Source organism: Aquarana catesbeiana, linkage group LG13 (genome assembly GCF_042186555.1).
Source record: "Aquarana catesbeiana isolate 2022-GZ linkage group LG13, ASM4218655v1, whole genome shotgun sequence".
NCBI lineage: Eukaryota > Metazoa > Chordata > Amphibia > Anura > Ranidae > Aquarana > Aquarana catesbeiana.
Window position 1 is genome coordinate 73,577,011 of NC_133336.1, and position 13,469 is coordinate 73,590,479.

General features: G+C 43.6%; 1 protein-coding gene across 1 annotated transcript; it reads right to left on the reverse strand.

Moving 5' to 3' along the window:
• Positions 1-135: 135 nt before the first annotated feature.
• RACK1 (receptor for activated C kinase 1) lies at positions 136-12,797 on the reverse strand. The gene is made up of 8 exons (XM_073609930.1): positions 12,578-12,797; positions 9,103-9,274; positions 8,795-8,942; positions 8,484-8,579; positions 3,678-3,788; positions 2,416-2,556; positions 2,087-2,197; positions 136-331 (listed from the first exon to the last, which is right to left on the reverse strand). Exons 1-8 carry the CDS (start codon positions 12,684-12,686, stop codon positions 266-268), a joined length of 954 nt encoding a protein of 317 aa, XP_073466031.1. The 5' UTR covers positions 12,687-12,797; the 3' UTR covers positions 136-265.
• Between the last annotated feature and the right edge of the window lie 672 nt (positions 12,798-13,469).

The window sequence follows — 13,469 nt, forward strand, 5'->3', positions numbered from 1 at the left end:
CAAGAACTCTCTCTCCACACACACAATCAGAAATGTTACCAGATGTCTTGGTTTACACTCGTTTACAAGTAATTTTACCTATTCAAACACAAATTAGTACCCTCAGATCAAACAGTTTCATCATATAACACCAAGTTATCTTTTTTTATAGCAATTTTTATTTAAGAGTCACAAACTGGTATTACAACAAAGGACTCCGAACTGCACAAGCAGTCTTCGTTGGTAAATTGAAAGCATAAGTGTCTCCATGTTATAAAAAAAAGTCTTAGCGGGTTCCAATAGTCACTTGCCAGACTCTGATCAAGTTGTCTGTGTAGCCGGCAAAAAGTGTCTGTGGGAAAGAAAGATCAGTTTGTGAGAGAATTGCATTATGATAAGTGTACTCAAATTATACAGCTTTGACCAAACTATGCAGGGTTGGACCACCTCTTCAAGCTCGTGAAAGCCTACATTTCTAAATAAATTTATGCAAGTAATGTCATCTAATCAATCATGGACTCATTCTGGAGGTGTTGAATCTGCCTAGATCAGTGATAGTGAACCTTGGTACCCCAGACGTTTTGGAACTACATTTCCCATGATGGTCGTGTAGTGCATCATGGGAAATTTAGTTGCAAAGGTTCGCCATCACTGGTCTAGATGCTTGACAGACTAACAGGACAAGTCATCTTTTCACCTGACATGGCAAACCAGAACATTCATTATTGTAGGTTGTTACTGTACTACTTTGTTAGATAACCCTGTATCCGATCAGTTTTCTTCACTTGAAATTTTAATCTGCATGCTATTTCCAGATCAGTCTTACACTGAAGTCAGTAACTGTTTCCAGATGCAAGCAACAGCAAGTCCCAATGTTTTCTTTTAACCTTTGCAGAGTTTAAAAAGTCAATGTTAAACTGCACTAACAAATGTTTAAAACTGCCCGGTGTATATCCCAGCCATAAGCGAGGAGACTACAGGAAAAAGGCGTTAACAGCGAACCTGAACCAAAAAGTGGGGGAAAAAAAAAAAATATCTAATGCCACCTAAAAACAACAATTCACTTCCTGAATTGGCTAAAGATTGGTGAGGCCACCACTGTGCTTAGTGTTCTTTGCTGGAGGCTCTGACATGCAGAGACAAAAACTGTCAGCCTCTACCAAAATGGCCGACTACACTGCAGAAAAAGTCACTGCACTGTAAAATCAGGAATGAAGATCAGCTACAGGAGCTCACAGGCATATCTTGCAAGTAGTTCTTTACATGCCTTTATGGGGCACAGATTCCAGAGTTCCACTCATGCCAAAGAATAAATCCTGTCACTGGTGTCAACACATAGGTATTTTCAAAAGACAACTTACCATGGGCATGGAGTTACTCCCTCCAGCTAGACCAGCAAGATGTTGCTCCCTTGCTAAAGTGTGAGATCTGGTACCGTTTTGAGTCAGCATCAGGGCCATTTTATTAAATGGAAGCCTCCCATTTATGATTCTGCTGCTGCCAATGAGCTGGCTGCAGAAGAATTGGTCATGTGACATGACCCTAAGGCAAAAGTTGAAGAAAACAGACAACACTATTAAAACATTTAACATTTTATCTGCCTAAAGGGTGTGCAAACCATTATGATTTGCAGACACCAGTGACGTTTTTCTAGTTTACTGATACAGCTGTGTCCCAATTTCTCAAAACTGCTCAACTGGCAATGCACATCTTTCAAACAGAAAGTTGACCAGGGCACTACCAATGCTAAACCAATAGCTAGGAGATTAACCTTTAACTAGCAGAACAGCTGGCCATACAGTATATCCATGTATATGACTTTACTTAAATTAGAAATTTCTGTCTACAGTTAATTCAGTCATCAAAACGCAAACTAATGCATACAAAGGGGAGGGAAGGATCCTAAAACATCCAAGTGCCAGCATCCCAATAGAAAGTGACTGACTAAACTTGACCAATCAGCCTCAGGCAGGAAGGTCTGCAATACCTTGATATAACCCAAAGAAATATAAATGTTTTCCCAACATACTATAAAGCTGTTAGACTAAGCAATTCACAACATCAGCAGGCACCTTTAGAATGAGCAGTTTAGGGTGCAATGCTTTACCTGTCCATCAGCTGACCATGCCAGAGAAGTACACTGAGGTGGCTCAGCTTTGCTGCTTGAGCTGATCACTTCCTGCTTTAGTTCATCAACAATGATCTTGCCCTCCAGATCCTGTATGGAGGGGGAAAAAAAAAAAAAAAAAAAAAACACCTCAAATACCAATAGAGAATCAGGAACCACAATCCTAGTATTGGCTACTATTGCTCAGAAACAGCCTCTGGTTTTCAGCAATGAGCATCAGATGGCATAAGAAATCATCACTGCAAGAAAGAAAGTGTAAACATGTTTAGAACATGAAACACTATTTTATTTTGGAAAACGCAACATACCCATATTTTGATGCTGGGTCCTGTTGCTGCACACAGCCAATAGCGGTTGGGGCTGAAGCAGAGGGCATTGATGACATCTCCGCTATCAAGGGTGTACAGGTGCTTCCCCTCGTTCAGATCCCACAGCATTGCTTGTCCATCCTGTAAACAGAAAATCCAGAGATAATTGGTGGGTAGTTCTAAATCTATTAAAATTCAGGAGCCATAAGAGTATATATGCACTAATGAAGAAGCCCAGGGAGGTTCAGGCTGCATTTTATGTAAATCAACCTGAACTTATGACCAGGATGAAGAATTTATAGACCATGGTCTAAAGAATTTATCAAATATAAATTTGAACAAAAATGCATTGCTAGTAGCATGGAAGTTTCCACATCAACTACATGCACTTATTGACCATTAAGCTTAACACCTGATATATTTTACAGGATTTATATAGTGGTAACAGTTTGCAAAGCACTTTGCAAAATGGAGGCAGACAATACAATTCAATACAAGAGGAAACAGGGGACCCCTGCTCATTAGCACCAATTTGCAGCACAGACCATGACATATGTTAAGATTTGTTCCCTGCTTAAAATTTCATGTCAGCAAGCAATTTCAGGGCCACAAAATCCCACCAATTGAGCAGTACACATGGCAGTTCAGTAGCTGTGTTAGACAAGCATGGCTTGTCTGCCTTTCTTTGGCAGCAGCATGTCCCATCAAGGTGTGCTTGAACTGCAGCCAAAGCAGGTCAAACACTGAGTTATCTATTCAAACAGCTCCACAACTTAAATGGGAAATAGTGCTTGAATAACATGCCCATCAACCTGAACCCTTAAGCACCCATTCACACCAAAGTGTTTTTGCATTCAGAAAGTGCAACAGTGATCAAGGTGAAGAAGCATATTTGTATATAGACATGTTCACATTTAAAAGGTTGTGTTGCTCATCACCAGTCTTGTGAAAAGTACAAATTGTTTGGGGCAGAACTAACTTTTTGGCACTATGGACATTTGTAGAACCTAAGCACATTTTTTTCTAGGCACTGCCATTTAAAGTCTATGGGGGCCAAAATCATACTATTTGCAACACACAGGACTATTTGCAACACACACGTGAATGCATCAAATAAATCAGAAAGCTGCATTATGCTTACAACAGAAGCTACAATTGACAGCTGTATAGATCACGATGATCAGCATGCACAATGACTTTCAGGCTCTATTTACCAAGACACTGCTAAGCTAATGACAAGCAAATTCCAAAAGTCACCTCACCTTGCCTCCAGAAGCACATAGTGACCCATCAGGTGACACTGTCACGGTGTTCAGGTAGCCAGTGTGACCAATGTGGTTGGTCTTAAGTTTGCAGTTGGCCAAATTCCAGACCTAAAGAAAAAAAAAAAAAAAAAAATCACATGATCAATATGCAATTAGAAAAAAGTGGTAACTGTTACAAAGTTTTAATCTGTAGTTTCATCAAGCATGCTTCATATTTTGGATTACATTTTCCCTATATTAGTCAGGATAAGGAATGACAGCTGCCAGCAGGTCACAAATCTCAGACATTGTTGGCTTGTCACACATCCCATCTCAGTGCACTCTTGAATCACTAGACCAGCAAGAAAAGCCCCCAACACCCCACAGCTAGGACGCAAAGCAATGCAAATTGCCCTTTAACTTATTCCAACCCAACTGAGTGCAGCCCACCAATATATATCCTTGTCACCCCTGATCTGTTCACTGTGCTGCCCACTGTCAGTCTTCGCCAGGAACCTCCCAGCTGGGTCCTCTTCACACTTCATGCACACAGCTGTCCCATTTATTCCTATGGAAAGGTTAAATGCTGCAGGACTGCCAGAGGCAGTCCCAAGTACAGCCTGGACAATGAGAATGAACAAGACCATGGTATGCAATGTGAAGAGGAGGCAGCCAGAGGTTTTTTTGTGATGACTGACTCTGGGAAAGGCAGCACTGCAGACATTTCAGTTTAAGGGCTAAAGATAAACTGTTACTGGATGAGCTGCACTCAGGGTGGAAGATTTGAAAGACCATCTGAAAGGTAGTGATGTCCTTTATCATAAAGGGAAAAATCTTTTATAAGCAAGCTTGTAAAAGTAAAAATATCCTCACTTATGTTCTGTGCTGGCCCCAAAAAAACCCAGCAAATGTCACTCTCCCCAGAGATGCTGAACTACAAAAAAAAAAAAAAAAAAAAAAAAAAAAAAAAAAAAAAAAAAAAAAGAAAACAAACCGCAAAATGCAATGATAGAGATAGAGAAAATAAGTTACAAGTTTAACAAAATGCACAGTAGAAAGACTGACATGTCTGAGCGCTCAAGTGGAAATGTGGATAGAGCGCAGAAAGCAGTTGAGCTTGTCTTGGTTTTTTAGATTTAAAAAAACTCTCAAGATGGCAGGAGTACCTTTTGGATTACATAGAGGATGGAAATGTCCCCATAAACTATCTGCATTACAAATTGTTGGGTATAAATTATAATTGTATTGCATACAGAGCATCCAATGCGCCCAATGTTTAAGATGCTGAGCGTTCCTAGAGCGGCGGAGTTGCTTAACCACTTGCCGACCAGCCGCCGCAGTTTTACTGCGGCAAAATGGCACGGTTGGGCAAAATGACATTGTGTAACGTCACTTTGCCCTGTGGCCACTAGGGGCACACACCACCAGAGGCGCTTTCCCTCGCAGCTGACGGGAGTACCTAGCGGTTGCGATCACCGCCAGGCTCCCGTGATCGATGGTGACACAGAACCGGGATCTGTGTGTGGGTAAACAGTTCCCAGTTCTGAGTGGAGAAGAGACTTATTGTGTGTTCATACAAAGTATGAGCACCAACCTGTCATCTCCCCTACACAGTCTCCCCCCCCCCCCCCCCCTTCAGTTAGAACACAGAGGAAACAATTAACCCCATGATCTCCCCCAAGTGTTAACCCCTTCCCTGCCACTGACATTTTGACAGTAATCAGTGCATTTTTATAGCAAAAAATAGGTGATCAAATACCACCAAAAGAAAGCTCTATTTCTGGGGAAAAAAAGTCAATTTCGTTTGGGTGCAACATCGCGCTAAAATGACGCAGTGCCGAATCACAAAAAGTGCTCTGGTCGGGAAGGGGGTAAAATCTTCCGGGGCTGAAGCGGTTAAAATGAAACTCCAGGTGAGCAGTCAAAATGCACCATTTTAGCCATTTGCAGTGCTGGCCTGCGATCTAAACTACCGCTCAAAAACTTTTAGAGCACCCCATTATTCCAGTTTTCCTTGAAATTTTCTCAATGTATACTGAAATTAAAGCATAGAATAAACTTTACAAAAAAAAAAAAATAGGAATAGTTAACAAAAAGTAATCAAAAATGTTTGACTCAAAGTAGCCACCTTTTGCAGATATAACAGTTGAACAAACTTGTGGCATTCTTTCTACAACGAAAATCATTGTGCAAAATGTTCTTCCCAACACTGTTGCAGACGTTCCCACAAATGTGTTGCATTTAGGTTGCTTTGCTTTCACGTCTGTCCAATTCATCCCAAACCAGCTTGATGGGTTTAAAATCTGGAGACTCTGCTGGCCATTTTATTTGAAGCCTATCATCTTTTCCCAAGGTCATCCTGACAGCATGGAGGCATGTTTTGGGTCATTATCTTGCTGTAGGATAATTCCCTGATCCACTAGGCATATTTCAGATGTACTGCATGGCGCTGCAATATGCTGTGGTAATTTTGGTCCAGGGTGCCACTCTGAAAGGCACAGACTCTGGATCCAGCAAAAGAGCCCCAAACCACCACACTTCCCCTTCACACTGCGTGACTGACTAAAGATCTTGATTTATCAGTCCAGATGTCCACTGGTGGTGCTTCATGGCCCAAGGCAAGCCTCTTAGCAGTTGCTTTCTTGCAGCCACTTGACTTGTCAAACCAGCAGCTATTAAGCTGTGCTTGAGGCTGTTGTCCTGTGACTCGCCTGTCACTCAAGATGTTGACACCGTTTGATTACTTCTTTTTTCAGTGTTTACTGATTACTTTTGCACCATTTTGGGTTATTCACTGGACTTGAACTGTTTACAATAAAGGTTGACCCCAACACTAAAAAACTCCAAATCTACTGGCATCAACAATCTAAGACTAACCTATCAAGCCCTGCAAAGAAATCGATATACATACCTATTCTGAAGCCTCTCTGGTCCCACACAGATGTCAGTGGCGGCTCATCTGGAGGCAGTCAACATCGGAAGCCCCATAGTAACTCTGGGTGACATCACTTCCCAGCCGTTGTTGGCCATCTCCTCTGTAGAGCTTCCGCCGCTGGAGACAAGACCGGCTTCAGAAAAGGGATGTATAGCTTCTTTACAGGGCTAGATAGGTTAGTCCTAGATTGTTGCCAGTAGAACTTCCACTTTAAATAAATGGGGCGTTTCTAAACTTTAGTGCAGTGTACATTTTGCTAGCCAGATCACTCTGGTACTCCTGGTTTACCATCATTGCTTCCATGGTCAGCTTGAACAGAGACAAGTCATGTCCAATGAACAGGATAGAGATAGAGTTGATCTAAATAGCTGAAGCAGAAATTTGAATCTCTTCATGAGGGACTGTGGGTTATCCTAAAGGTATGTAAAATCACAAGTGTGTACAGACATAAAAATGCTTAAGCGAATAAAGCAGTAATAGGCAATTCAGCTGTGTGGCCTGAGCGTTCAATTTTTTTTAACAAAGCAAACACGTTATTACCACTAAAACCAATCAAAAGGGAGGAAGCTCCATCAGCATATGCCCACATCTTATATATCATGACAGAACCAAAAATTGTGTAGAAAGGGATTTAAAGCGGAGGTCTGCCCACCGCTGCAAAAATTAAAAGCCAGCAGCTATACATGCTGCAGCTGCTGACTTAATAATCAGACACTTACCTGTCCTGAAATACAACGATGTCAGCACTGCAGCTGATGTGTCCATCAGCTGGCGGGTGCATGCCGCCTCCATTGTGAGTAAAGGAATCCGGCAGTGTAGTCTTTTGGCTTTACGCCAGAAACCCTACTGTGCATGCACAAGGCTCCGCTCCTCTCTCCTACTGGCCCGACAGGGGGGAGGAGAAAGCCCCAGCCGTGACGTCAATAGCCGCTACTAAGGCTTCCGGAAGTGGGGAAAGCATACCTGTGAAAGACGGGTATGCTGTCCCCACTGAAAGGTGCAATGAGCAAAAGTTCCACTTTTGGATGGAATTCGGCTTTAAGGAAATATCAAAAACATTCCTTCAAGCCCTCATGTGGAGCATACATACAAGCTTGTTTGTAGGGAACATATGGAGATGGCTATACATATGCATTTATTATTTGTACAATAAAAACGTAGATTTTCAATTGTCTATTTTGGTGGTAGTGGAATTTTGATACACAATTCAGTTCTGTCTACACCAGTGGTTCTCAACTCTTGTCCTCGGGACCCACTAACAGGCCAGGTTTGCAGGATAACTGAATTACATCACAGGTGATATCATTTGCTGCTCAGGGATTGCAGTATTCTAGTCTGCATCTCCGCAAGGTAATACTTAAATTCTGGCCTGTTAGTGGGTCCTGAGGACCGGAGTTGAGAACCACTGGTCTACACTACCACTAAAGGCTACACATTTCATTTCTGTCTACACTACCACTAAAAGGGTGCATAAGGCTGCTTTCACACTGATCCTCGTCAAAAATGCATTTTATCACATTTACAGTGTGGTCTTTAAAGGACATGAGACTCAAAAAACACCAGGTGCGTTTTCATGGCCTTTAATGGAAAGGTGCGTTTTTGGTGCAGTTTTTTTTTTTTTTTTTTTAACTCCCCCAAAAATGCTGCAAACACAATTTTTTTCACCGCAAAGGAAGCACACTGCCCCAGTGTGAATACATTCTTTGATTTTTAAAAGGAGCTTTAGTCTTTTAGTCTTTAGTCTTTTAGTCTTTAACGCAAAAGCACTTGAAAAAGCTCAGTGTGAAAGTAGCCTTACAGTTTTAAAACCTTAGAAAATGTATAACCTTTTAAATATCTGGAATAGATAAAACCTTGAATTGCAGGTTACAGACAAACATTCTACTTACCTTCACCATCTTGTCCCAGCCACAGGAAACTATGATGGGATTGCTGCTGTTGGGTGAGAAACGAACACAGGAGACCCATTCAGTGTGAGATTCCTCCTGTAAAATGAAGGCAAATAGAACACTTAACATCCAACATATTTTAAATGATTAAAGACCACTATTTGCTTCCCAGGTCCCATCATAATTGCAGGATTTTCAGCCTGTTTGACATTGTTTCTATAAGAAACACTCAGGAGTGATACTCTAATCACAGGGACCAGAACCACCAAGCCATACACCCCCCCCCCCCCCCCCGCATGCCCATGTCTCACCTGAACTGTGTATTTGCACACACCCAGGGTGTTCCACAGCTTGATGGTCTTGTCACGGGATCCTGACACAATCTGACGGTTGTCTGCTGAGAAAGCCACACTCAGTACATCTTTAGTATGCCCCACAAAGCGTCTTGTGGTGGTACCGCTGCAAAAAATTTAAAAAATTGTTAACTTGCTACCATAACGCTAAAGGACTAGATACAATTGGAGAACTCCGTCATTCAGCCTGCATAGCTCAGATCTCAATCTCTTGCCATTTCTCACTGAGCAACTTACCATCAAACACCAGTTAATATGACACTTACGTTGTAAGGTCCCACAGACGAAGAGTGCCGTCCCAAGAGCCAGACAGAGCAAACTGTCCATCAGAAGAGATGACAACATCGCTGACAAAGTGGGAGTGACCACGGAGGGCACGCTGGGGGACACCATAGTTTGTTTCATCGCGGGTCAACTTCCACATGATGACAGTCTTATCTAAAATGAAAGCAGGCATGAAAGTGTCACTTGCCTGACGATTTTATAATTAGGGTAATCACAAACTAACAATTGAATCTACACTCCTGGCCTGCTACAATGCAGCCACATTACCTCTCAGGAATTAGGGGACTTTACTTACATTCTCTTCCTGCATAAGAAAACGTCAGGCCAAGTAGCAGGTTTTAAAGCCACCCCCATCTTTTCTTCAAGCTCAAAGCTCATAACAGAAAGCTCAAAGTTGAGCTAAAGTTATGAAAAATAAAATTTTACCAACAGCTGCTGGAGAGCGTCATCAGCCCAAAGCATAGGTAGGAGACAGGTTAACCTGGAGTGCTGTGCTTTGTATGAAGGTGCACCCCTGAAGGGGGTATGTAAATGACAGGCTGGGGTCATAGGAAATGGGCAAAATGACAGGGTTGCTCGGCCCTGATGAGGAACATTAACATTAAAGTGCATCTAGGCTAATTTTGAAAAGAGTATTGAAGGGTTTAGACCTTTACAAGTTTTGTCAATTGTGCCCTCATTGGGGAAATTCACCCTCTATGGAGTGACCATTGGCACCAACACAAAAAGCCAAGGACAAAACCAACAGAGACCTGTTCCAGGGACTACTCTAGGAGTGTAATCACACCTGCAAATACACCCAACACAGATTACATGGGAATACCCCAGCAGGGGTTCCTGCAGTCAGAATCCAGGGCCAATAACTTGCAGGTGAGCTCTGTATAAGGGATTACATGTAAGAAACTGCGATTAGCCGTGGGAAATCGCAGCCTCCCACAGCTATTTGCCAGGATTTGCTAGGGGATTCACGAATACTGTGTCGGGTCCGTTTGCAGTTAAGAGGGGAACCTCCCCCACTTTGGAAGATCTCCTACAACTTCCTGTTATGTCAAATACAGGAAGCAAAGAAATTTCCCCAATAGTGCATAGACAGGGAAAAAACGCAATGACGACAGTGGTCATGGTGAGATGTTCTCCCCGCCTCCTGTGTATGCAGATGTTCTGTAGGGCTTGCTTTCTGAGAGACTCCTGCAGCACAAAGCATGTGTCGGTCTCCCACCCAGGGTTTCCTGCATATTCACAAAAACTGACAACAGGGAAGTGCAAAGGCCTTCAACCGCCTTCCTGTGCAAAACCCCCTGTGCTTGTGCAAATGCACCAACAGGACCTGCCAGGACTCAAAGGCTGGGCAAAACCTCTTGGGTAAATATATGCATGCAAAAAAAAAATGGCAGCACTGGGGGGGCAAGGGAAGCCACAGAGCCTTTCCAGAACAGGGCTGAAGCTCTCCTCTAAAGGATAAGTTCACGATGGGAGCATGTTACATGTTCCACCCGTGTTTAGGGTGGAACAAGTAACAGGTTGCCACTGCTGCAGCCTATTTCCGACCCGCCGTGTCTAGTGACAGCAAGCTGGGGATCTTTTCCCACATTCGCTGTTAAAATTCTATTTAAAAAAAAAAAAAAAGTGATTCTGTGAATGAATGAACTACAAGTACCAACAGCCTCAAAGGCTTGTAGTGCTCAATGAAGTACCAGGGCGCTGTTGGGAATACTAGGTAGTTGTCTCTTCTGGTCATTGTGTAACTGTCTGCCCATATGAGGTACAAGCAGACAGCTTACACTGACAGTCTGCTGGGGTCCTGCACTGCACCCACAATCTGCTGATTACAGGTGTAATGCTTTGCAGGCTACCAGTAAAATACACACTTTACCTGCAAAAAGATGTGAATTTTTTTTTACAAAAAGGTGAACTTATGGTTTAATATTTCCATACTCTTGAAAACTAATGGTTTTGTTGATACATTTTAATACAATCGAATATAACTTGCATGTTATTATGCCAAATACGTGAACCTGTAACCCTTAGCAGATTTCCACACAAAACAGGAAGCTCTGCTGGTTGGGGGGGGGGGCCTCAGGTACCTGGTTTTGACAGGTACCCGCTCATCTATGACATTTCTGGTCCCTCCTTTCCCCCCTGCTGCCTTCTGGGACATGCACAGGTCCCAGAAGACAGCAGGACCATTCAGAGAGCACAGCAGTGACGCTTTGGAGCATGAAAGTGTCATTGTCAGTTTCCCTTACTTACAATGCCGGTGCCTACACTCAAAGCAGATTGAATTGGCTCGGGGGTTCCGACATCACAGGATCCCTAGAAAGGTAAGTGTCCTTATATTAAGGATCAGCAGCTACAGTATTTGTAGCTGCTGACATTTTTTCCAGACATGTGCCCCCCTTCAATAAAATTTTAAAACCATGGCAGATAACAGCACCATACAGAGAAAGACAATAGCCAGAGTTGTGCTATGAGACAGGCTACACCTAAGGAGTGCCAGATGTAAACAGATACATGTAGTTGGGGGGAAAAAAATGACCAATACCATACAAGTCCGAAATACAGGGGGGAGGGGCAGCCCCTCCACAATAAGCCTGTGCAGACCATAGAGAGGGCAGCCCCTCCACAATAAGCCTGTACAGACCATAGAGAGGGCAGCCCCTCCACAATAACCCTGTACAGACCATAGAGAGGGCAGCCCATCCACAATAGGCCTGTACAGACCATAGAGAGGGTAGCCCATCCACAATAGGCCTGTACAGCCCATAGAGAGGGCAGCCCCTTCACAATAAGACTGTACAGACCATAGAGAGAACAGCCCTTCCATACTAGGCCTGTACAGACCATAGAGAGGGCAGCCCCTTGACTGTGCAGACCATAGAGAGGGTAGCCCTTCCATACTAGGCCTGTACAGCCCATAGAGAGGGCAGCCCCTTCACAATAAGACTGTACAGACCATAGAGAGGGTAGCCCTTCCATACTAGGCCTATACAGACCATAGAGAGGGCAGCCCCTTGACTGTGCAGACCATAGAGAGGACAGCCCTTCCATACTAGGCCTATACAGACCATAGAGAGGGCAGCCCCTTGACTGTGCAGACCATAGAGAGGACAGCCCTTCCATACTAGGCCTGTACAGACCATAGAGAGGGCAGCCCCTTGACTGTGCAGACCATAGAGAGGTCAGCCCTTCCATACTAGGCCTGTACAGACCACATATGTGGCCGCCCCTCCACAAACCATAGAGAGGGCAGACGCTGCACACTAGGCCTGTGCAGACCATAGAGAGGACAGAGCTGGCAGCTCTCCCACACTGGGCCCGCTTTTAGGCCACACAGCCATACACACACTACGAGCGGAGTACACACCCTCCAGCCGGGTATTTCATGCCAGGCCCGCTCCCCCCACACAGACAGCGCGGACACATCGATAGAGCGCTCAGTACACACATGTATCTCACCCCGGGAGGAGCTGAGGATCATGTCCGGGAACTGCGGGGTGGTGGCGATCTGAGTAACCCAGCCATTGTGACCCTTAAGGGTCCCCCGAAGGGTCATCTGCTCGGTCATGTCTGTAGAGTGTCTGTGGACGCTCCACCGGAGAAGGATGGAGGGGGATTCTCTTAGTCGGGTCTAAAGACACCGGGAAAAGGCGGAAACGCGGGCAGGCGGCGCTTATATAGGGAACGTGCACTAACGACGTCATCGCGTCACGGCAGGAAACACGTCGCTTTGCCATTCACAACATGGCGGACAGTGCGATATAGGAGACAACGTGTATAACATGTATACTATGCCGGTGACAGTACGGAATTAAATATAAGAGTGACGTTACTGTGTAATGACACTAGTTGTGTATTGTGTGTATGGGAGAAGTCACGCTAACAACTTTAAATGTTAAAAATAGGGGAGAAGTTTTACCCCTTTACTGGCGGGCAGGCATGCGTTTTTGTAGCAACTTTATTTAAAGTGGAAAAATGAAGACAAGACTGCAGGTGTGCCAGCACATCAACACACTATGGCTGATTGAAAGAAGAACATGTTCTATTAGCAGATCTTTTACTTAGCGTAGGACATGTTAAAATTCACTTTGCAGAGGATATTACATTTTTTTTTTAATGGTTAAACTGGATTGACTTTTTCCAACCAGAATAACAATGTAAATTAAAATGTAACAAAAACTTTCTCTTAGTTCTGGAAAGATTGGAGAGGTATTAGAACATCTGTAAGGCTCCAGTCACACTAATGCATTTTTTTATGCTGTTTCCTTTTGCAGAAACGCATTTCATTTTTTTAACATAGGTTCCTATGGAGCACGTTCACATCAATGCATTTTTATGCCTCTGTGTTATA

What these genes read in the sequence shown, in the direction of transcription:
- RACK1 (XM_073609930.1), bottom strand. Translation starts at nt 12,686, where the DNA reads ATGACCGAGCAGATGACCCTTCGGGGGACCCTTAAGGGTCACAATGGC. An exon ending in GATCCTCAGCTCCTCCCGGG is followed by an intron (nt 9,275 to 12,577) that starts GTGAGATACATG and finishes CTTTCATTTTAG; the next exon opens with ATAAGACTGTCATCATGTGG. An exon ending in CATGGTCAGCTGATGGACAG is followed by an intron (nt 332 to 2,086) that starts GTAAAGCATTGC and finishes TCTTTCCCACAG; the next exon opens with ACACTTTTTGCCGGCTACAC.